The sequence below is a fragment of the Myotis nattereri genome, assembly GCF_964212035.1.
Source record: "Myotis nattereri genome assembly, chromosome: 1".
Classification (NCBI taxonomy): domain Eukaryota; kingdom Metazoa; phylum Chordata; class Mammalia; order Chiroptera; family Vespertilionidae; genus Myotis; species Myotis nattereri.
The window spans coordinates 163,472,816-163,498,605 of record NC_138075.1 but is presented as its reverse complement, the minus strand read 5'-3'; the positions used below and the strand labels follow the sequence as shown (position 1 = coordinate 163,498,605).

At 40.2% G+C, this 25,790-nt stretch overlaps 1 protein-coding gene across 1 annotated transcript; it reads right to left on the bottom strand.

Moving 5' to 3' along the window:
* On the bottom strand, nucleotides 1–21,749 carry LOC308519342 (all-trans-retinol dehydrogenase [NAD(+)] ADH4-like; the record flags this gene model as incomplete). Its single annotated transcript, XM_081091313.1, has 9 exons — nucleotides 1–25; nucleotides 2,365–2,503; nucleotides 2,980–3,115; nucleotides 7,381–7,641; nucleotides 11,455–11,686; nucleotides 17,104–17,191; nucleotides 18,626–18,767; nucleotides 19,842–19,943; nucleotides 21,732–21,749. The coding sequence occupies 9 exons, from the start codon at nucleotides 21,747–21,749 to the stop codon at nucleotides 1–3; spliced, it is 1,143 nt and encodes a 380-aa protein (XP_080947439.1).
* Nucleotides 21,750–25,790: the final 4,041 nt, after the last annotated feature.

Genomic DNA, 25,790 nt, shown 5'->3' with positions numbered 1-25,790 from the left:
TCAGAAGGTCAAGACTGTTCGAATGCTGTTAATAATTATATTAAAAAAAAATCAGTACAACTTTTATGATAAATTTAACAAAAACTCACAAGTAATTTTTGTTTTATCCTTTTGGGATTTGATTTAATCTTCCTTTATAGACACAGAATTTGGTAAGCCTAATTTCTTTTATCTTGTTATCCTCCTTTACTCCTGGCACTAATAAAACTTTATATATGATGCCAATAAGCTGGAAGAGAATTGGAGACCTCACTTGCCCTGGGTGAGGACGTGGCTGCCTCGTGGTGCTGTGAGAAGTAGAGCATGACATGCTGTAGTGATGTTTTCATCTTGGAATAGCCCCTGCTTTTGGCTCTCCTGCAGCCGAGGGCAAATTGGGCATCAAAAGGAGGTGGTTGGTGTGTTGGGATGCTACTTTCTGAGAACTGAAATATTCTAACTTCTGAATTAGTCCTTCAACATGTACTAGCAAGATGGGGGGTAAGCCTTAAGGACAGAGATTTCCTTATCTTGGATCTTACTGCTGGAGCTGTGGGCTGCCATGCATAAATGCTTTCTTCCCTCGGGGCCTGGAAGAGCCACCTCCCTGTGGGGGGAGAGGCTCTGTGTCCTCTCCTCACCAGGAGTCGGGTCACTGCACCTTAACAGGACAATTGGTGTGTCCCATCTCCTCTCCCCCACTTCCTTGCTTCTATGCAGTTGGCATGCCAAGAGGGCCTGTCCTCCCTTGTGTTCCCTGTACCCATGTGGTAAGCACACGTGGGAGGGCCCATCCCCTGCCTGCTCTGCTGCCACCTTTCCATCTGTGTGGGCAGTCAGGTGGTCTTCTCAGTGGACCAGAGGGAGTAGGAGGCTTCATGTAGGTGTTTCCCGTAGGCCTCCATTCTACCCGTGATTACCAGGCCTGTTGGTAGAATACGGGAGACTTGACCAGTTATTACTAAAGCAATGCAACATTTTGCATTTGGCTGCCAGTTAGCATTGCTGGTTGGGTATATTCTATGACTGAGAACCCAGGGACTAGGGGTAGTGGTGGAGGAGTTATGAGCACCAGGTTCCAAGACCCCAAACCCAACCAATTCCTCATTTGAGGAGTACAGAGATTTAGACACTGTGCAAGATATTTCAGGGCTTTTACACTAAGTTATTTAGCATAGTTTAAAAAATAGTGTTTATTTCTTTTATTTATTTATTTTTTAAAAAATATATTTTTATATTTAAAAGGAGGGAGAGAGAGATAGAAACATTAATGATGAGAGAGAATCATTGATAGGCTGCCTCCTGCAGGCCCCCTACTGGGGATCGAGCCCTCAACCCAGGCATATGCCCTTGATCAGAATTGAACCCGGGACCCTTCAGTCCTCAGGCTGATGCTCTATCCACTGAGCCAAACTGGCAAGGGCTATTACTTTGATTTTTGTTGAACTCCTTTTTGATATGTTGTAGCTAACATGTTTCAAATTAGGGAGTTCATGTCAGTCACTAGGGACATTTTCTCAGGTTTCTATCCTGTGAAGTATCCTGTGTTCTCACACCATGGACCTATTTTCTTCTTTTGTGACATTGCTTCTCTGCATCAAACCCCTGCCAACTAACTCTAGGTCCCTTCCCCCACCCCCCCTTTTGTAATGTGTTCTCTTTTCTTTGCTTTTTTGTCCTGCGTCTCCTCTGTGCAACATTGTTCCTTTGTTGCTATTGATCAGGGCTATGCTTGATCATTTTAACAAAAATCATTGATCCCAGTCTTATCCACTCCCCAATGCTAGGGATCCCCCAGTTGGGACAGTTCTATAAATCGGCTCTCAGGGTTGATGGGAAGGGAGCACACTACAGCTAAAATTGTAGGTCGGATGTCTCTTACAGGAGACCTCTGACAAAGCAAGAGGATGAGAGAGTTGGGACATCCTTTAAGTATCTAATACCTGCCACTCCCTGCTCACATCTCTGTGGTTTTCACCTGATCCTGATGAGGAAGGGCCTGCAGGGTGCACTCTGTCAAAGATAGTGATTCCAGAGCCGGGCTATGTTGTACCAGAGGGACCTGATGTTACAGGACAGAAACCTCTCTCGTAGGGAGCAGCCCCAACTAAGTTAATGATTGTCTGTGAAAGAAAACATGTCAATTTATGCCACCCTCTATGTTGGAACAGTGTATGGCAGTGTACATTATGGAAACAGAGTAGGAAAGTAGGTGATGTTGGGGTCCCCCCCCCCAAATGGCCACTATTTCATCTTTTAAGCACTTCTAGTGTCTGATGATGTGAAAAATGTCAGGAAAGAAACTGATTAGATTTAAACATCAAATAAAAATAGAGTCATCATAAAGGTTTTTCAAACCACTTACCCATCTGTTTGGTAATTTACCTTTTTCCTTGGTGCATTAGGTCAAATGCCTCATTGATTTTGTCAAAAGGCAGGGTATGGGTCACCAGTGCATCCAGGTTGAATTTCTTATTCTTGTAATCAGTAACCAGCTTTGGGATTGAATCTCTACCTTTGCAACCTGTAATTTGGCCAAAAGTCCTAATAAAGATGTGGTACTTGACATGAAGAAGTAGTTTCATCATTGTCCATTGAGTGAATGAATTATATTGTCAGGTTGGCTTCCTCCAAATAGATTAAAACCCATATTTAATTTTTCTATACTTTTATTTAACCTTAAATTTTTCTTCATAGGAGAAATTCAAGATTATTTTTATTTCTGCCTAAGAAATGATCTTTGTTTGGTCCAAGTTTGACTTTTGTTTTTGTTGGTTTATTTTAATGCAAATTGAACTTCTATTTGCAAGTTATAGTATTTCTACTATACAAACTGTTTACTTTGAAGTAATTAATAGAATAGCTTTTATGTAGTCTTTAGATGTATTCTAGGCACTCAATATTTAAACAAGTTATTTTCCTTCCCTTTTAATAATTTTCACTGTAACAATTTGAGTACTAATATGGAGAAAATTAGCAGAAAAAAATGACAACACTGACCACCAAATAATGTTCCATTGATAGTACGGCCCATTAGTATCTCTATTGGAGAAACAGTCAATCCTTTGTCACCAATGGCTACTCCAATGAGCGTACACGATCCCCAACCTACTGTTGTGCAGTCCAGGGCTGCTTTCTGGAAGGTTAAATAAAAAAGATCAGTTGAGTAGGTAGAAAGGTAGACCATGTCTTCAGTGTCCCTATGTACTGGGTTTCAGGGAAAATTTATGCATTCTGCATTCTATACAATAAAAGCCTAATATGCTAAGTGTCCAGTTGGTCGTTCAACCAATCAATGCATAATATGCTAATGATATGCTAAGGCCACTCAACTGCTCGCTATGACGTGTACTGATCACCTGGGGGCAGATGCTCTGACCGGTAGGTTAGCTTGCTGCTGGGGTCTGGCCGATCGGGACTGAGTGAGATGGACCAAACATGGCCTGGAGCCCTCTGTGGCCCCTCCCCAGCTGGCCAACCTCCTGTGTCCCTCCCCATCCCCGATTGTGCACCAGTGGGGTCCCTCGGCCTGGCCTGCGCCTTCTCGCAATCCCAGACCCCTCGGGGGATGTCGGAGAGCGGCTTTTGGCCAGATGGTGGAACAGCCTGTTGCTATGATGCACATTGACCACAAGGGGGCAGACACTCAATGCAGGAGCTGTCCCCTGGTGGTCAGTGCACTTCCATAGGGGGAGTGCCACTTAGCCAGTTTTGCGGCAGCACTAAGGATGTCCGACTGACGGCTTAGGGGGGAGCAGACCTAAGCCATCAGTCGGACATCCCTGAGGGCTCCTGGACTGCGAGAGGGTGCAGGCTGGGCTGAGGGACCACCTCCCCCGAGTGCAGGAATTTCGTGCACCGGGCCTCTAATATGAAATAAAGGGAGTCAAGCACATGAGGTCATTGTGTTGTAGACCGACGCTGGAGGATTTGTTTCAGATAGAACATTCAATAAAATGTTGAGCTTCATAAAAAAATGTATTAGAAAGAAACAGAATATATTATTTCATCTTCTTTAATATAATAATTATGCTGAACCTAGAATGTATATCATTGTACATAAAAAATACACACACATAAAGTTAGGAAAGATCTATAGAAGATATTGTAAACTCAAATCAACAAGTTTTTGACTATTTACCAGGTGTGTATTGTAAAAATTTTGCAATTTCGGGGGCATAGAATAAAAATCTTTAAAGGCACGAGATGAGGGTGATTATTCACTAGAGCCTGGGATGAGGCATATACTGTAAAGTTAGTGGATCTCTATGTAGGATAAATGAAAAGAAAAGCCATTAAAATAGAGGGCAAAACAGTTAAAATGATGCTGACTGCTGCTCATGAAACATTTCATTTGCTTCCCTACATTTTCTAAAGCTCTCTGCAGGACTTATGTGACCAGTTCTGGCCAGTGGGCTTTGGGCAGAAGTGATGTGTCATTTCTTGGCCTAAACAGAAAAGCCAGTGTGCAGCCTGCCAGCTGTCTCTTCTCCATTATAACAACCAAAAGGACCTCATGTTGAGATTGTGAAGCCACAGATTTGAACTTCCTTGACGGGTGACTCATAACATAGGAAACAGTGGCCGCGGGGGTGGAGGGGAGTTGCATTGATGTTTGCATGAGAGAAAGAGAGAATATTGTTATTTTAGCCTACTGCAAGTTTGGGATGAAGATAAAATTCCCAAGGATTAATAATGTAACTAAGTTTAAGAAAGATATAAACTGTGGATGGCCATTCCACTTAGAAGCCCAATGGTAAATAGATAAACAGCTAAAATGTTTTGAGACAAGTATTATTCTATATAATAAAAGCCTAATATGCTAAGTGTCCAGTCATCTGGTTGGCCAATGAAAGAGTAAGATGCTAATGACATGCTAAGGCTTCTCAAGCACTTGCTATGATGTGCCCTGACCATCAGGGGTTAGACAGTCAAACGGTTGACCAGTCGCTATGGTGTACACTGACCACCAGTGGACAGATGCTCCGATCGGTAGGTTAGCTTGCTAATGGGGTCCGGCTGATCAGGACTGAGCAAGATGGACTGGACATTCCCTGAAGCCCTCCTGCAGTCCCACCCTGGCCCTGATCCTGGTGGGGTCCCTTGGCCTGGCCTGCGCCCTCTCACAATCCAGGCTGAGGGCCCCCTCCACCCTGAGTGCATGAATTTCGTGCACCAGGCCTCTAGTAGAAGAGAAATGTAAACTTTTTGCCATATCCCTTGCCATAGTCAGGGGGCAACTTGATTTTGACCTGTTGGGGCAGTTTTTACTTTTACAGAAGTTCCAATAGGAGGTACAGTTCCTTTTCATCCCTGATCATTATATGAAGAAAGGAATTTGAAGTGCAGTAAATTCTCCCCATCTTCTCGCTCTCTCCATCTGTGTCTTACTAGTGACAGAAGACACAATGACCTAGAACTTTAGGAATATGTTTTCAAATTTTTATTTGACTATATGCTTATTTATTGTTTTGAGAATTTGTAACATTTCTAAATAGAAACTTCTGCTTTTTGCAATTTTTATATGGCAGAATTATTATTGTTTTTATCTACAACATAGATCCATGTTGAGGGGAAAAGAGCACAGGTACTACTGGTCACCTTGAGGTAGCTGCTTACAATGATTTCTGTTTTTTATTTTTATGTTTTTCCTATTGCTTTTTCTACATTTCTGAGCTTTGCTCCAAGCAAGGATTTAACCTCCATAATGATGACTTAGTTCAATGGGTATTATGTGCAAGTTCAGGGTTTTATTTAGTATCCTTTGATAACTTTTGATCAGAATTATTTTGAATTCTCAATATCTTATATAATTGTCAATTATTGTAACTTTCTAATTGTTCTGTTTGGTTCTTTAGGCTGCCCTAGAACATGAGAAATCATTGAAATCAGTTTCATAGCCATTAGTGGAATCTCCTTTACAGCCTAGAAAATTAACTTTCCCTACTTATGGAAACTTTTGGTGAAAGGGTAGGTAGCTAGCTCATCTTTTCGTGATTAAAAAAAAAATGGCATCTTTTAAAATTTAGGCTCTTTAGTGTAATTCTATTCCATAATTTAAAATGCATGTCTTGGTATAATAAATCAGTTAATAAAAGAACCTGCAAGTTTCAGGTCAGTGTTTCTCAGCTTGAGAAACTTGTAAAAAATATTGGTACATGAGCCCCCAACTGGTATTAACAAACAACAATACCCCAGGCACTTATAAGGTAGCGAGTGTTGAGAATATCTGTACTCTGGAAATAAGGTAAAGAGGGGGAATTTCAATGTTTGTAAAAAACTTGAGCTGTGGAAAGAGTAGGAATGAATGGGTGCGGCACATTGCAAACTGCAGGTGAGAAGGACAATGTGAAAAGCAGGGCCTGGCACAGAAGCACTGCAGGACAAGGAGCTGCTGATGAATGAGTTTTCAGGAAGAGCTAACATTTACCTCCCACAGCCTCTTTCAAGCAGTTGTTACTACAATGGAACTATTCTGGGAGGGGCAGCCTGCTCCTCTCAGCAGCTCTTGGTGGTCTCCACTCTTCTGGGGCACTCACCAGTCAGGTGAGCACCAGGGGGAAGAACCTGCAAAGCCAGCTCCTGGTGGAGGCATAGACTTTTATTATGAAACCTTCCCTAGAGGAGGGTGTTAGGGGCCAGGCTGAGTGAAGGTTTAACAAGATGCTGGGCTCTCTGGCAACTCAACTGGTCCATCTGTTGCCTGTGAGGGTGGCTCTGCCCACTCTAAAAAGAATAGACTAGACAGAGGTAGCTTCTCAGGCCCTGCAAGTCAGGGAGCTGACCTGAGAGGAGAGGAAACCTGAATGATACAAAATGGTAGTGTTTGCGAAGAAAATATTTACTTTTAATTTTGCAGCATGTGTATATTTAATATATTAAAAATGTCAATATGTACTTTGGACCTAATTTTGCAGCCCCTTTATGAGGTCTGGCAGGAAGAATGGATTGTGTGTAGGTTGCTGGCCTCTCCCTGCTTTGCTTTTTGATGGGAGTGGGTACCTCGGGCTGTTAAGGTGACACCAGCCACATTCTCTTACGCCTTCTTTAAGTCTGCCTTTCCTGTTCTCATTGTTTTGCTCATTTCTTGCAGGCACAAGTCCTTAAAAATTTTCACTTCTAAATTTTCTCTGAATTTCATGTGGAAGAATAAATATATAATAACATTAAAGTAGTAATCTGTAATATTTATTAATAGGTAAATATCAATTATAACACACTATATAATACCCAATACATTATTAATAAACATTGCTTATTATATAAACATAATTTATGTATATACAAATACGTTAATAATGACTATGAAGTGAATAAATATATTAACATATACATACTGTCAATGTTTATTAATGTTAATAAGTATTACTTACTATGTACTATTATAAAAAACATACATACCATGGCTTCAGATCCACCTGCACAGTCAAGTGCAAAATCCACACCCCCACCAGTCATTTCAATGATGACCTCCTGGACGGGTTTTTGTAGGTCTCTAGGATTGAGGCAGTCAGTGGCTCCAAGGGCTTTGGCCTTTGCAAACTTCTCACTGTTGATATCAACAGCTATGATTCTGGAAGCTCCTGCTACTTTACAACCAATTAAAGCAGAAAGGCCGACACCTCCCAGGCCAAAGATGGCACAAGTAGAACCTGGGGTAACCTGCAGGTAGGAAAATCATAAGTTAAATTAGCTGGTCCCCCCTTTTTAAAGGTACAGAGTGAGGTGGGGGCAGGAACATATAAAGGACTGCCTGTCATAAGACTAAGGGATTTAACCACTTGTGCGAAATTTACCAATGTAAAAATGGATGAATCACTGACTAAACTTGGAGAATCATTTGAGGGCTGTTAGGATCATCAATTTATAAGGAAATCATTTCCTTGTTTTCATTTCCCAATAAGTGGTATCAGAACAAAATCTGAAAGCTCACACACTGTAAAGGGTTTATTGTTTGCCCTTTTAAGTGGATCACAAATAATTTGATGTCTATATTTCTAACAGGCCTTCTTTGGTTGTGTTAATGTTATATTTTTTAAAAAGTATATTTTTATTGAGATGAAGAGAGAGATGGAAACATCAATGATGAGAGAGAATCACTGATTGGCTGCCGCCTGCATGCCCCACACTGGGGATTGAGCCCTCACCCTGGCCAGTGCCCTGATCAGGAATCAAACCATGACCTCCTAGTTTATAGGTTGAGGCTAAGCCACTGAGCCATGCTGGTTTGGCATAATGTTATAGTTTTGATGACCTCTAATATTTCTCTAAAGGTGAAATAACTCAGTGATCTCAATGATCAATTTATTTAATTTGAATAGATCCAAATTTCCTTGCATGGCATTGGAGGATTTTTATTATCTGACCCCTATTTCCTTTCATTTTTATCTCCATGATATTCTCAGTACTGTGGCCTCAACAAACTGTCTCACTTTCTTTTCCTCATGTCTTAGTTCATGCTGTTCCTTCAGCCTGCTGTACTTTTCACCTTATTTTCTATAATGAAAGTAGTAACCTATGTTTTTGGCCTAAGGTAACACCCTCCCCACAAATCTTTTCTTTATAATTCAATTAGAAAGTAGTACCAACTGGAATATGTTACTCTGGAGAGTGAGGTAGTGGCAAAAACAACAGCAACACTGCATAGAGAGATGCTTACTATTACTATTTTCTCATGATGATGGGAAAGTTTTAAAATTAAAGCATAAACAAAAGGGAAAGAAGAAAATCTGTCCATGAGACGTATTGGGAACAAAATTACTAGGAGAAGTGGCATCATTGGTTGTGATTTGGTGGGGTGTCGCTCTGGGGTTGTGGCAGGGCTTGTGTTCTATTTGGGGGAAGCCAAGTATTGGTTTTTTGGCACCAGGTCCATGGTGCTGTTTATTTTTAAATGGCCAGTGCACATCATGGCTGCTTCTGCACTGAGTGTCTGTCTCCTGGTGGTCAGTGCGTGTCATAACTACCGATCAGAGGGAAGGATGACACTTAGCCTTTTATATATATACTAGAGGCCCAGTGCATGAAATTCGTGCACTCGGAGGGGGGCATCCCTCAGCCCGGCATGCACCCTCTCACAGTCCAGGAGCCCTCGGGGGATGTCTGACTGACAGCTTAAGCCGTCATCTCCAGCCGTGAGCCCAGCTTCTGGCTGAGTGGCGCTCCCCCTGTGGGAGCACACTGACTACCAGGAGCTGCCCCCTGGTAGTCAGTGTGTGTCATAGCAACTGGTCATTCTGCCATTCAGTCAATTTGCATATTAGCCTTTTATTATATAGGATAGACTAGAGACCCAGTGTATGAAATTTGTGCACTCGGGGTGGGGGGGAGGGGGTGGTGGTGGTCTCTCACCCCGACCTGTATCCTCTTGCAGTCTGGGAGCCCTTGGGGGATGTCTAACTGACGACTTAGGCCCGCTCCCCTAAGTTGTCAGTCAGACATCCCTAGAGCTGCCGCAGAGGAAGGAGAAGCTCCCACCACTGCTGCTGCACTCACCAGCTGTGAGCCTGGCTTCTGGCAGAGTGGTGCTCCTCCTGTGGGTGTGCACTGACCACCAGGGGGCAGCTCCTGTGTTGAGTGTCTGCCCCTTAGTGGTCAGTGTGCATCATAGTGACTGGTCATTCCGCTGTTTGATCAATTTGCATATTAGCCTTTTATTATATAGGATTACTGATACTTCCCTTTCCTTTACTTGGTCCTATATCAGATTTATTTTTCTTCTTTCAGCATCTCCTGAGGTGGTTTAGTTGTTCCTCAACAATGGGAACAACATGGGAATTTAGATAAGCTTTGACTAGATTTAAAAGTAAACTGTAGCTGAATCTCTAGTGTTAATATTCCTGAAAAAAGATTACAGTAGTAGAAGGTGAGCATCTGCATGGAGTCCAGAAAAGGGGACATGTTTAACCCCAAGAGCAATAATTCTTCCCTGAGAGGTCAGTGCCATCTACAGGAGAATGTGCTTTGACTGCCAAGGTCACATAAGCTGCTAACATTACCCAACTAACACACTTCCCCCAGGACCCTTCCCACACAACTTTTAATTTTTATTAGTGAGTGAATAAGTGAATGAATGAATGAACAAATGATATTTTAGAGGGGGGTAATATGCTGATGGCCAAGATTCACATCCCTGTGTGCTTGGCCAATATAATTCTCAATGAAAAGTCAGACCTTGATATTCCGGTTACTAAATCAGCTTCTTGTTTTCATTAGGATGACTTTGCTTCCTTGAAACCCAACAACTCCAGGAAATCTGATAAAAAGAAATTTTTGTTCCAAAACTGAGGGTGGAACTTCACCAAGATGTTTTAAGGGTTGCATATGAACCTAGTTTTGTTCATTCATTCACTGAAAGATTGTCACATCCCTACTATGTGACAGGCACAGGGTTAGGCTCCAGAAACACCACAATGAATAAGAGAGAGTTCTTGCCTTCAAGGAGCAAATAGTTTCATAGGAAGGAGAAATGGGAGATTCCTCCATAGTGTGATAAGGTAGACAGGAATGAACATGGATACTTTGGGGAAAACTGCGAGGGGCACCTAATTCATGCCCAAAGGACTGGAGCAGTTTTCCAACAGGAATTGGCAAATACAAAAAGCCAGCCAGAAGTGGTGGGGGAGCTCTCCAGGCAATGTTGATGGGAGCAAGGTGTGCAAAGCCCAGAGGCCATAGTGACTGGAGGCAAGGCTGGACAGGGAAAAGTAGGGAGAACCACCGCAGCATCGTAAGAAAAAGAGGGATAATGGAAGGGGGGTGAAATAGTCATATGTGTTGTTTAGAAAGGCCAATTTTAGTTGCAATTTGGAGTCAAGGGATGAAGACAGATGTTAAGGAGATTTAAATAAGGAGATTGTTTGAAGGATACTGACATCTCTCTAGTCTCTGAGTTAAACAGCTTTGAAAAGCTTATAAATTCTAACATGGGACTCAGGGACATACCTTTCCACCATTAGGGCTGCCATCTGAGACCCTGCACTGGAGCCACAAAAGGATAGGGAGAGAAGCAGAGATGAATTACTACAGTTTAGGGAGGAATCTACCCTCAGGGAGAAAGTAGGTGTGGCCATGTGGAGGTGGGTGGGGTCTCTGCAGTTTGTATCCTCTCCTGACTGGGTCTGCTGTCTCAGGATGAGGATTCATACTTAGAGGACATATTTGAGCAGGCTGTTATTTAAATTAGGGCTTACCTATAATATAACGTACTGGTAAAGGAGAAGAAATTGACACGAATTGGGTGCCAATTATATGTCACCCACTGGGCCAGATGTCTTACATATGCAGTATGATTTAGTTTTCCCATAGTAATTTGTAATAGATATTATTATACAGAAGTAGAAGAGGTTAGATAACTTGCCTAAAATCACAGAGATGATAAATACAGAACCAGGGTTTGAAGATAATCCTAGCTGCTTTATCACGCTGACTCCTAATAACTTCTGTTTTATAGAACGTGGTGATTAACCATTTTACCTTGGCAGTGTTGATTGCAGCTCCATAGCCAGTTGAAAACCCACATCCAAGCAGACAGACTCTCTCTAAATTTGCATCATCATCTATTTTGGCCAGATTAGTATCTGATACGACAGTGTACTGAGAGAAGGTACTGGTCCCTAAGAAATGGTAAACTGGTTTTCCTTTGCAGGTAAACCTGCTGGTTTTGTCTTCCATTACTTCTTGCTGAATAATAGGATCTTTGAATTGACTAGAGAATTTTAAAAAAGATACAAAAAAGATAAAGTAAATGGATCACTGATTACTTTCCTAAAAAAAAATGTTAGGCATTATGTATTAGTTATGACAATTTTAAGATATGAAAAAATTGAGAAAATCACTTGGGACTTTTTGCATACACACACACACACACATATATGTATATATATACATACATATATATATGTGTATATATATATATATACATATATATATATATATAGTCTCCAAAAATATATACACACTTTAACAATTGATAACTTGCTTAATTTTTCACTCCTTTTCAGGTTTAACTAATTTGAAATAATGGATGAAGCCAGACTAAGCTTTGAGCAAAGAAAACTTATTCTAAAGTGCCACTAGACTTTTTTAATGGGGATATATAAAAGATAAAGTTTAGGGTACAAAACCAGCAACAGTAAATGAATTGAGGGCATACAAATACTGACAAAATGATTCTGGATGTTTGCGATTCCATTGCTTTGCATTATCAGCAGTATCTGGACCAGTATGGTCATCAGTTTGAAAACAGGCATTGACAAAAAATTATTCATCTCTGTAGATTCTTTTAAATTTTGAAAATGAACTGTACATTAATAAACACTGACTTTATCACCATTCAAAGTGTGTATACATTTTTTGGGGATACCCTGTATATTCAATATGTAGTATATATTGAATATATGTAATAAGTTTTGTCATTATATATTATTTAAAAACATAATTTATTTATTGTATATAATATATGATGATATACAGTAAATATATAATATACACTGAGTGGCCAGATTATTATGACCACCCCATCAGTACTTCGTTGGGCCACCTTTTGCCTTCAATACTGCGGCCATTTTTCTTGGCATTGACTCCACGAGATGTTGAAAGGTGATGTGAGGAATCTGACACCATGCCTGATGAATAGCACTGTCCAGTTCTGTGAGATCTGATGGTTGTAGAACCAGCTGCCTGATGGCTCTTTTATTTTTATTTTTTTAAATATGTATTTTGTTGATTTTTTACAGAGAGGAAAGGAGAGGGATAGAGACTTAGAAACATCAATGAGAGAGAAACATCGACCAGCTGCCTCCTGCACACCCCCTACTGGGGATGTGCCCACAACCAAGGTACATGCCCTTGACCAGAATCGAACCTGGGACCCTTCAGTCCGCAGGCTGATGCTCTATCCAGTGAGCCAAACCGGCTAGGGCATGATGGCTCTTTTAACTTGTCCCACAAATGCTCAATTGGATTGAGATCTGGTGATTGTGGGGGCCACCTAATCAAGGTAAAGTCTCCCTCATGTTCTTGAAACCACTCCTGCACAATACGAGCACTGTGGCATGCACATTGTCTTGTTGGAAGAAGTCATCTCCATTGGGATACGCCATCAACATGACAGGATGAAGTTGATCAGCAACGATACTTAGGTATGTTGTGCTATTCAGACATTTATAATGATCTGGCCCTCTAGCAACTTCAGCGGGAAATTATAGCTAATTTGCCTACAAACGTTAGGTGGTAATAATAATCTAGCCACTGAGTGTAAATAATATATCAAATATAATATAAATAATATGTATATTATAATACATAATATAATATGATATAATAGTCAGGGGTCATCTAAAAATAGTAATGATAACAATAAACTTAAAAATTTTAGCCAAAGCTAGTTTGGCTCAGTGGATAGAGCGTCGGCCTGCGGACTGAAAGGTCCCAGGTTCAATTCCGGTCAAGGGCGTGTGCCTGCGTTGTGGGCACATCCCCAGTAGGAGATGTGCAGGAAGTGGCTGATCGATGTTTCTCTCCCATCGATGTTTCTGGCTCTCTATCTCTCTCCCTTCCTCTCTGTAAAAAATCAATAAAATATATATTAAAAAAAATTTTATTTATTTATTGCCGAAACCGGTTTGGCTCAGTGGATAGAGCGTCGGCCTGCGGACTGAAAGGTCCCAGGTTCGATTCCGGTCAAGGGTGTGTGCCTGGGTTGCGGGCACATCCCCAGTAGGAGATGTGCAGGAGGTGGCTGATCGATGTTTCTCTCTCATCGATGTTTCTGACTCTATCTCTCTCCCTTCCTCTCTGTGAAAAATCAATAAAATATATTTAAAATAAAAATTTTATTTATTTTTTAATCTTTATTGTTGAGAGTATTACAAATGTCTGCCATTTTATCCCCTTTGCCCCCTACCACTGGGTTCCCACCCCACCTCCAGGCTTTTACCACACTATTATCTGGGTTCATGGACAATGCATATATGCATATAAATTCTTTGATTAATTTTTTATCTCCCCCCAACCCCATTCCCTCTGAGATTCATCAATCTGTTCTGTTTCCATGCCTCTGGTTCTATTTTATTCACCAGTTTATTGTGTTCATTAGATTCCACATGTAAGTGAGATGCTGTGATACTTGTTTTTCTCTGTCTGGCTTCTTTCACTTAGCATAATACTCTCCAGGTTCCTGGATGCTGTCTCAAAGGGTAAGAGATCCTTTTTTTTCCTCTGCTGCATAGTATTTCATTTTGTAAATGTACCACAGCTTTTTTATCCACTCATCTACTGATGGGCACTTGGGCTATTTCCAGAACTTAGCTACTGTAAATAATGCTGCTATGAATATAGGGGTGCCTATATCCTTTCTGATTGGTGTTTCTGGTTTCTTAGGATATATTCCTAGAAGTGGGATCCCTGGGTCAAATGGCAATTCTATTTTTAATTTTTTTAGGAAACTCCACACTGTTCTCCACAGTGGCTGCACCAGTCTGCATTCCCACCAGCAGTGTACTAGGGTTTCCTTTTCTCTGCATCCTCGACAGCACTTATTTGTTGATTTGTTGATGTTAGCCATTCTGGCAGGTGTGAGGTTCTACCTCATTGTCATTTTAATTTGCATCTCTCTAAGATTAGTGATGCTGAGCATTTTTTCAGATGTCTTTTGGCCATTTGTATGCCCTGTTTGGAGAAGTGTCTGTTTGGATCCTCTGCCCATTTTTTAATTGGACTGTTTGTGTTTTGTTGCGTTATAGGAGCACATTATATATTTTGGGAAGCAACCCCTATCTGATGTGTCATTGGCAAACATGTTCTCCCATACAGTGGGTTCCCTTTGCATTTTGAATCTCGTTTCTTCTGCTGTGCAGAAGCTTTTTAGTTTGATATAGTCCCATTTGTTTATTTTTTCCTTTGTTTCTCTGGCCCTTGGCAATGTACCGGTGAAAATCCTGCTCCATGAGATGTCTGAGATTTTGCTGCCTATGTTTTCTTCTAAGATTTTTATGGCTTTCTGTCTTACATTTAAGTCCTTTATCCATTTTGAGTTTATTTTTGTGTGTGGTGTAAGTTGGTGGTCTAGTTTCATTTCTTTGCATGTACCTGTCCAGTTTTCCTAACACCATTTATTAAAGAGACTGTTTTTACTGCATTGTATGCTCTTGCCTCCTTTGTCAAATATTAATTGAACATGATAGCTTGGGTCAATTTCTGGGTTTTCCATTCTGTTCCATTGATCTGTATGTTCTTGTGCCAGAACCAGGTTGTTTTTATTACGGTGGCTTTGTAGTATAACTTAATAGCTGGTATTGTGATCCCTCCAACTTTGTTTTTCTTTCTCGAGATTGCTGTGACTATTCGGGATCCTTTTTGGTTCCATATAAATTTTTGAATTATTTTTTTCTAGATCTGTGAAATATGCCAACGGTATTTTAATAAGGATTGCATTGAATTTATAGGTTACTTTGGGTACTATGGGCATTTTAATGATGTTAGTTCTACCAATTGATGAACATGGTATGTACTTCAACTTGTTTATATCTTCCTTCAACATCCTGTAGTTTTTTGAGTACAGATCTTTTACCTCCTTGGCTAAGTTTACACCTAAGGATCTTAATTTTTTTGTTGCAAAAATAAATGGGATTTTTTTTTTAGTTTCTTTTCCTGAGAGTTCATTATTTGTGTATAAAAATACCATTGATTTCTGGGTGTTAATTTTGTATCCTGCTACATTGCCGAATTCATTTATTAAATCTAGTAATTTCATAGTGGAGTCTTTAGGGTTGTCTATGTACAACCTAATGTCATCCTATATGATAAAAGGCTAATATGCAAATCAACCAAATGGCGCTGACCACTAGGGGGCAGAGCTCAATGCAGGAGCTGCTGCCCCTCCTCCCCACCACCCCCCCACCCCCCCAACGTGGTCAGTGCGCTCAGCCAAAAGCCAGGCTCACAGCTGGCAAGCGCAGCTGTGGTGGTGGGAGTCTCTCCTGCCTCATTGGTAGTGCTAAGGATATCTGACTGACAGTTTAGGCCTACTCACGGGGGAGCAGGCCTAAGCCTTCAGTTGGACATCCCCCGAGGGCTCCCGGATTGTGAGAGGTTGCGTGCAGGCCAGGCTGAGGGAACCCCCCACTCCCTTCCCCCCCACCTCCAGTGTACAAATTTCGTGCACCGGGCCTCTAGTCTGCAAATAATGATAGTTTTACTTCTTTTTATTTAGATGCCTTTTATTTTTCCTTCTTGGACTTCCAGTACTGTGTTGAATAAGAATGTTTCTGTCTTGTTCCTGTTTTGGGAAAAATGCTTTTAATTTTTGTACATTGAGTATGATGTTGGCTGTAGGTTTGTTATATATGGCCTCTATTATGTTGAGATATGATCCCTCTATTTCCTTTTGCTGAGAATTTTTATAAAAAGTGGATGTTAGATTTTGTTGACTGCTTTTTCTGCAACGATTGATATAATCATGTGATTTATTTTTGTCTTTTAATTTGTTTATGTGATGCATCACATTTATTGATTTGTGAATATTTTACCAGCTTTGCATGTTTGAAAAAATCTCAATTGGTCATGATGTATATCTTTTTGATATATTGCTGGATCCTATTTGCTATTATTTTGTTGAGGATTTTAGCATCTATGTTCATCAGAGATATTGGCCTATAATTCTCTTTCTTTGTATCTGTTTTTGAAATTAGGATAATGCTGGTCTTGTAAAGAGAGCTTGAAAGTGTTCATTCCTCTTTGATAATTTGAGGAGGATAGGCATTAGTTCTTCCTTGAATATTTGGTAAAATTTCCCTGTGAGGTCATCTGGGCCAGTGCTTTTGCTTGCTGGGAGTTTTTTGATTATTGCCATGAGATGAAAAAGGTTGAAAATCGCTGTGTTAACCTACTCTCTTATCGAAGGACATTTGTGCCCTTTTGAATAGTTTGCTGTAATAAACAATGTTGCAGTGAACATTCTAGCACATTTCTCCCTAGGTGATTTTGCAACAGTTCCTTGCACTCACCTGAGTAGAATTGGTGGGTAGAAATATGCACACCTTCAACTCCATTTATGTTTTGCCAATGTTCTGCCCAAAATATTGGTACCAATGTATACTCTCACTAACAGTGTGTAGAGCTTACCTGAGCTTTGCACAGAAATTTGTGAGTGGACTCAAACAGAACTTGCATTTTTTACATTGAGGCATATAGAGAGGAATCACTTTGTCACCTAGAAAGAAAGGTCATATGTTGGTTGGTGCCTATAAACGTTACTTGTAAATGTTACCTATAAATAATTTCTACCAGATGAATCAGTGGAAAACATCATTCCTTATGGCATACATTTTATGTTCAGCAGAGTATAGGTGGCAAAACATTGTGTTACTCTAAAAGATTGCTGACTTCCCCAAGTATTACCTATATTCTCCCTTCCTCCCCCCTTGCTGGGCACTCAAGCAACAAATCTGTATTGATACCATCAGGTGAAGAGTCCTACCTGAGACTCTGCTGTCCTTGAAGCTCTCTACATCATAACTATTATTTATTATATTTCTAAACCCCCATGTGGAATAGGACATCCTCATATAACAGGAGAGGTGGACAGTGACAGACTAGATATGGAGAGTATACGTTAAACCATCACCACTGTGTTTCACCATTTGTTTTACTGTCAAGTTCCACACCTTCTACTTTTTATTCAATTTTGATTTAAAAATGGCTTCTATCCTCTGATGACCAAGGTCCAATAATAACTAACATTTAGTAGGTGCTGGACACCATTCTAACTGATCACTTATATTGTCTCAGCTAATTCTCAGAACCACCCTTTGAGAAGGGTAGTATTATTGTCCCCACTTTAGAAACAGAAATCTGAGTCACAGAAGAGTGACTTAACTGGCTAAGGTCACAGAGCCAGTAGGTGGCAGAGCTGGGACTACATTGATCAGACTCCTTCATGGATGCAAAACTTTGAGGAGCAGTTGGTTTTTATGATCTTGTTTGGAATAGAAAGATACTAATTACATATACCCCAAGGTTTGTAGCATCTTTATTAATGGAAGGAGGAGTGAAATGGTCATCCTGTCTGACAGGTGAGGATTATAGAGCCCTTATTCCAGTATTTGGTGGGATATCTGTTATGAAATATGCAGTAAATAATTTCAGTCATTGGCATGTTTCATTTGCATGTCATTTTTATTTTTTCAAACTTCCAGAAGGACTAACTTAGGCTAACATTGGCATATGTGTAATATTTCTCACTTAAGCTACCTATAGAATGAGGTACCTCATTCTTTAAATTCTTTATAATATTAAATTAGTTTATTGCTTTATTTAGAAGAGGTTGTTATAAGTTGTCATTTGTGTGTCCATGGAAGCGTCAGTTTAATCTAACTTTGTAGCTTAGCTTCATAGCACAGTTTCTCAGTGCTCTACTAGTAGGTAAATAAAGTGACCATCTCCCCCAGATTTTACCAGACAATTCTGATTCAAGTATTCTGTCTCATTGTTAGACTGTGATAGATTGTGTGTCTCACTTTTGCTTTGGAAAAGATGGTCCCTTATGTAAACAGAGATCAATATAGCATGCAAAGCCAGGAATCTATCAGGATTATCCCTGAAATATCCTGACATTCCCACTGATTGGAATGAGAAAATAAAATACCTGGTTTGCAGTTGGTCACTCCTGGCCCAACACTTTCCACAATTCCTGCCCCCTCATGGCCAAGGATCACTGGGAACAGAGCCTTCGTAAATTTAGGATGGAGAATATGGGCATCAGAATGGCACAAGGCAGTGGCGATTATCTGCAAAGCAACCGCATACTGGAGTTATTTCTGTAATTACATTATTGGGGTTGTTAAGTGGGTAATTTTAGGATAATTTCATTTTCACCCTGAGACTTTACAACACTCTTAGAGCTCAATAAAAACATAATACTTAAAAACACACACACACACAAATTAAGATATATTAGCATATATTCTTTTCCTTTTATACCTTACTTTTCTGCCTTTTACTGTCATTGGAAAATCATAAAAAGAGATAAAATTGGCAGTTACTCTCTCCAGGAGAGGAGAAATCAAAGGCTATAGGGAAAATTTAAACAAAGTCTAACAGGCAGAGGAATGGAGAGAACACAGGTTTCTAGGCCTTGTTCAAATTTTGTTGAAATGACGTGAAATAGAGGTAATAAAAATTTTATAGTTAAAAGTGAGAGATCAAGTAAAAGATTGTCTAAATTAATTACTGCTGAATCTCTATATTCTTCAAGATTCTGCTCATGAGGGTATCCCGTTCATCCTCATGTATAAGCCCTTCCTGCGGTGGTTGGAGGGAAAACATAGCCTGGGCAGCCAGCGCTGGGGAAATGGAGACATGACCCCAACTTGCCCTTGATGATCTGTCCACTCAGCGTGGGCTCTTCTCCCTGCTCACCCACTGCCTTCCCTTCATCTGCACCCAAGACCCTGTGCTGCCTACAGCAGCTCTTCAGGTTTTCCTCTCCTTTGTTGTTTTTTTTCCCTTGTTTTGAACCAAATTCTCTATCTCCCTTTTAATAATTGGCAAGTGGAAAACTAAAAGAAGATATAACTAATTGTAATCCAATGCGAATTCCTTAATATGATTCTTAAGGTTAATGATTACTGTTAAGGTGCTTTAGTTAAATTTTAAGCCCATTATCAATGACTACTGATAAATAACTAATGATTTACCTCTCCTGGAGATAAGGCCTGTTTGTAGCTGAACCTTAAGATACAATCGCCCACACTGAGAACTGCAGGTCGTCCCAGTCACATCACATAGGCGTGACCTGACAGAGCCAGATCTGCCCCTCGTTAGTGCCTAGTGTGTCCTGCCCAGGGCGAGTACCCACTCACCTGAATTCGAACTTCATGTGCCTTGGGGGGAGCTACCTCAACCTCTTCTATGCAAAGGGGCTTGTTTGCTTCCCAGGCGATGGCTGCTTTGCATTTAATAACCTGGGAGAGAGAGAGGGACACAGGGAGGGAAGGAAGAGAGGGAGAAGTTGGGGTGGGGGATTGGGAGGGAGAAGGTAATAGAGAATATTATGGGGGGAAAAATAAAAAGCATAATACACCATAACTTGTGGCTGGATGTTTTATATAATTATGTTATTTTGTAGAAAAGTAGATTATTGAAAATAAGAAATCATGATCTACATTATAGTCATTGCACTTGTATTCCTTTTAAAAGACTAGTTTATTGATTATTTAGAGAGAGGAAGGGAGAGAACCATCGATCTGAGAGTGATCAACTGCCTTCCACAGGCCTTTCTTCAGGAATGGAACAGGCAACCCTTTGGAGCAAGGGATAATGCTCAAGCCCCTGAGCCACACTGGCCTGGGTGCCCTTTCAATTTTGGAGAAAAACAGGTGCATTAAAGTTTACCTTAATATAATGCCTCGATCCTCCCTCCTTCAGTAGCAGAGGGGATAAATTCATAGGGTTTGGCCAGTAAGTATTTGTTGACTGAACAATTTGTTATCAGCGCTGAATTCCCTGAGTCCTCATTACTACAACATAAATGTGATTTTACATGTTTGCTACTCATTGTATAATCCCCCCTTGGACCAGAAGTTATTGACAACACCAGGGAACTTGTTAGAGCAACAAGTCCTGTCCCAAATCCCCTAAATCAAAATCTGCATTTCAACAAGATCCAGGTGATTCATATGCACATAAAAGTTTGAGGAGTGAGGCTTAAATAATTAGTAAATTTATCAGTAGAATAAATAAAAATTAAATAAAAATTTGGTCACTGAAAGAATTTTGGGTAAAAATGTATAAAAGAAATTAAATAGTATTATATAAACTTATTTTATAAATTAAGCAGGATTCTATAATTAAAACTTTATTTAGCCTCTTAAAAATATTTTTGCTGATTTCAGAGAGGCTAGGAGAGGGAGAGAGAGACATAGAAACATCAATGATGACAGAGAGTAATTGATGGGATGCCTCCTGCACTCCTCCTACTGGGGATTGAGCCTGCTACTGGGCCTGTGACCTGACCAGGAATGGAACTGTGACCTCTTGGTTCATAGGTCAACACTCAACCAGTGAGCCACACCAGCTGGGCTTGCCTCTTAATATTGTATTTTTAGTTTTAAATATAAGTAACATTGAAAGAAAGTAGAAAGAAACAAACCTATAATTCTCCATTCTAATACTAATACAGTATTTTTGCTTTTGATGTGATTTTCCTAGTCTTTGACAACATGAATGCATATTTTTTACAGTATGTAATTTTGAATTATTTTTTAAAATATCATTAATGTTATTTACAGGTGCAATAAATGTTAATTATGGAAAGTTTCAAAATACAAACAAGAAGAAAAGGAATAAAATCCACCTGTAATTTTGTGAGGTAAATCCTTTGAATTATCCCCAAATGGGATCTTATTGTATGTGATATTTTTAATCTACTTTTTCTACTTATTAATATACTATGAATGTTTTCCATATTCTTCTCTAACACTACTTTTAACAAATGCAAATTCTATTTTATGGTTATAGTTACCCAAATCTCTTTCTTCTTTTGAAAAATAAAAATATTTAATTTGACAGCCTGTTGTAAGCATTATGGCCAGTCTACAGTAATTTTATTAGCGTAATTTTCTAGCATGACGGGGTGCTTTTGATCAACTTTAAATGAATGCATTCTAGGTTAACTTAAATGGAAGCTTTTTAGCAAAAGTACTAGTATACAAAAAAGAAGAATTGAACAAAGAAACAGTACATTTGCTTACTTTGCCCTTGGTGCCCATTTTTCTTTGGGAAACTCGCCTTGGAAGCTTCTCTCTGATTTAAGAAATTCCACTTCTGTCCAGGATGCTTTCTCTGTAACCTGGATTGAACTGCCACTGAATAAATACCATCCCTGCTTTTTTATTCTCCAATCACTTGCCCTTTTTTTGTTGGTTGCTGTGATCCACATCTCAGCCCATATTTTATCACGTCATTTGTGCTATCGTATTTCAGCTGCAAACAGCCTTTGCTCCCAGCCATTATTTGGAGGAGATTTTGTTTATTTGTTTTTTTTTCCCTTTTATTGCAAAATATAAAATAATAGATAAAAGTTTATTACATATACAGATGAGTTAACACAAATTATAAAGGGCATTTCCTTGCTCCAGAATCCTTCCTGTACTCACCCTTTTCCTTCACCACCCTAATAATTATTTCCTTGCATTTCTTTTTGATTTATGCTTCTCTGTAAGTATTGTTTAGTTTTACTTATGAAAAACTTTATATGAATGAAATCTTAGTGTTTGTTTTCTTTCATGTCTTCTCTTAATTCCATGTTTTTGAGAAGTCCCCCACATTGCTTGTAGCTGTTTATTTTCATTACCATTTATTTTCCTTTCCCTTTTCTTTCTTATGATGAATTAATGATTGCATAAAAAAGTTTCCTTAAGGAAAATTCAGGACTAATATGCAAACAGTACACACTATTATGGTGATGCCAACCTGATGGTTTTGGGTCTCTGGGACTCTGGCTGTGCTCAGTACAGAGTAGTCCCTGTATGCCTGTAGGCAAGTACCTGGTGCCCCATCTGACCTTATGGAGCTCTGACCACCGATGCAGTGGGCCAGAGCTCCCCTGGAATCACACTTGCTTGGCTGTTTGTGGGAAATGGAGTGTCCCATAGTGGTTGTCAAGTATTTTGAGTAGATGTGGAATTACTGCGTCTTCAACTTTGATAGAGAAGGCCGAAGTGTTTTTACAATATGGCTTTCCTTACCAGCAAGGATGTATCAGAGTTTTCACTGGGCCACAACCTTGCCTATGCTTGGAATTGCTGGACTTTATAATTTTTGATAATCTGTGGGAGTGGATTGATAAGTAATTGTTTTTAATTTGTAGTTCTGTGATCATTAATGAGAATAAGCACCAGTGGTGTACTGGAGCCAGCTCATATTGATTTTTGGTCTGCTTGTTCTATTAACTACGAGAGATATTTAAAAATAATTATTATAAACTTGTTCATTTCTTACAGTCACTGAAGCTATTTTTTCCATTGATATTTAGAAAGAGTGGAAGAAGGAAGGGAGGGACATCAATGTGAGAGAGACACATCGATTGGTTGCCTCCTTAATTCACTCCGTCTGAGTCCGGGGTTCAAACCTGCAACCTAGGTGTGTGCCCTTGACTGTGAATCAAACTCATGACCCTTTTGTGTGCTGGTCGAAGCTCTAACCACGGAGCCACACCAGCCAGAGCCTTTTCCTACTCTTTGCTTTACATACTTTGAAGCTTGATATTAGTATTTGCAAGTGTTCTTTGTTGTACGTATTTTTAAAAGTTTGACAATGTATTTTGCCATCTCTGTCAGCGTGTTTTCTTTATACCATTTCTTTTTAATCCCATAGTATTCCACTATCTCTTCCAGACTTTAAGTGATATTTTATTGCAGAAGAATTAAATTTTTCTAGTATACTGTTTGGAAGTATAATTTATACTCTTTGCTTCTACTTTCTCACTCCTGCGTTTCACTTCTTAACTTCTTTTTTCATTTTCTATCTTTTAATTAAAACTGTTTTTTTGCAAGTTGTTAGTGGTTTCATTTGTAACAAATAATTAAAAAAAATTTCTCTGTAACATTTACTTTTTCTAGCCTTTTTAATATTTTCATGAATTCTTTCCCTCTGTGGCCAACAGCGACAGTGGATGGGTATACAACGATGTGGGTCGTCACCTGAACTCGTGTAATATTTCTGGCCATGTATCAACGGAAAGGAGAAAAAGTCTGCATTTGTGACTGGATACAGAGTTTTGCAATGCGCTACAACTTAAAGAGACATTCGAAGCAGCTTAAAGAAGTGGGCTTTATTGGGTAGAATGTAGGTGCTGTTGACAGCAAAACACTTTTGGGCAGACTCAGACCCCAGCAAGACCTGAAGACTTCTCGAAGTTCTCAGTGTTAGTAATGTTAATTCCCACAGCAGGGCAGGGGCATGCTGAGCTGCCCTCAGGGAATAGAGGCACAGAGCAGAGCAGAGTTGGGCGTCCTGTCAGACTTGGTGAGATGGAGAAGGAGAGTGCCTATTCTGAACGCTCTGTCTTTGTTAAAATACTCCTTATGATGATCAGAGAGGGGGCAGCCAGCAGTGGCAGTCCACTGGGACCCAGGCCCTTCTCTGGTTCTAATGCAGACAGCAGGTTGAATAAAACCAACATACAAGCCATTTTGTATTCCTAGGTGGGAGGGGCAAAGGCCCTAGACACAACTGTGTTTGCACAAAGCGTTGAGAATAAACAGCACATCAGATGCAAAAACAAATTACTAGTTAGCATTGAAGTTAATAATTTTTCCTTGCTTAGTTGTCCGTTCTCTCATTACGACTCGAAGGGTTCTGCTGGAGGCTAAGGGTTGAACCTGCTGACGGAGAGCCCCTGCTCCCACTGGTGACATAGTTTGGAAGAGAAAGAATAGGTTGGATAGCACCTATGCCCTCTATTTGTAGGAGGCAGGTACCCTGAAGGAAAGGCAGGGTGCCCACCTCATGATGCTTCTTCTCAGTGTGGGAATCAGAGTCTCATGAGAGCCTTTTGACATCTGTGGTAGCCGTGACTGCAGAGATAGGCTAGGGATATAGCTCACCTTTCTGGCTGATCTTAAATCAGGAAGCGACTGGACTAGGTAAGGCATGACATCTCATCTCCTGGTTTCCCGAGGTCTGTTGAGGTTGCTGACCCATGGGACCCCCGTCTGATCTAGTGGCTTCAGATCTAGGGGAGCCCAAACTGCAGCAGAAGTGACCTTAACTAGGAAGGGAGCTCTGGTGTGTGTGCTGGAGAAGAGGGCTTGAAAGAGACTCTCTATCTAGGGAATAGGGAAGAAGTCATATCCCACGAAGGCTCAATCTTAACCCAGGTTCTAGGAGCATTACGAAGGAGTAGGGCAGAGAAGGGGGGGCAGGGGTAGAGAGGGATTGGGTGCCACAAATCACTGCTGGATCTTGTCTTTATCTCATCTACTTCTTGAAGGAAAGAAACTATGATACACATTAGTAGTAACTACACACTATCCCCTCTTCCCTTGGAGAGTGGAATAACAGCCAGTTTTATTGTTTAATACCACAGCGGCCTCCTAGGGCGCATGGATCCTGGTAATTAATGACGCCCCTTTTCTTTCAAGCCCCTTTTTCTTCCTGATGAATTTTAGATGGCTTGGCTATGAAGCCACGTGACACAAACTGCTGCAAGCTAAATTGTCCTGGCCAATTAAAGAAGAACTTTGGCAATCCACAAGAGAAGAGGTGAGTGCCATAGAAGTATTGTAAGTGATGGTTTGAGGCTGGGTTATATAAGATGAAACACCAGTAGGAGTTTCTCTGGGGTGAGTACTACTGAGAATGAAGTACTTAGTGTTTAACTAGGATTTATTTAAGTTGATGTAATAAAGTCCCCTTCCCCCCATCAGCTTGCTTTAACCTGAATGTTCAATAAACTCATGAGTGGTGAGTTTTGTTTCTTTGGTGTGAAATGAGTGGAGTTTCATGGGGATGAGAGACATAGTGTGCAAAGAAACAGGGGCCCAGAGGTAGGGGCAACTATGAAAATGGGAGTATCTTGGGGTGACTGTTGGTTTGAAGGGTTTGGAATTGGATGATTCAAATCAACCCTAAACTAGCTCTAACAGGGAGACATTCCTGGGTGGGACTGGGTGACATAAGACCAATTTTGATGAGGTGAGAGCAGAAGTCAGATATGAGCCCACTGCTGAATGAATCAGAGGCAAGAACATAGAAACAGCGCTGTGTGGATAATTCTTCTAAGTCATGGAAGTTTTACAGGATGCAAT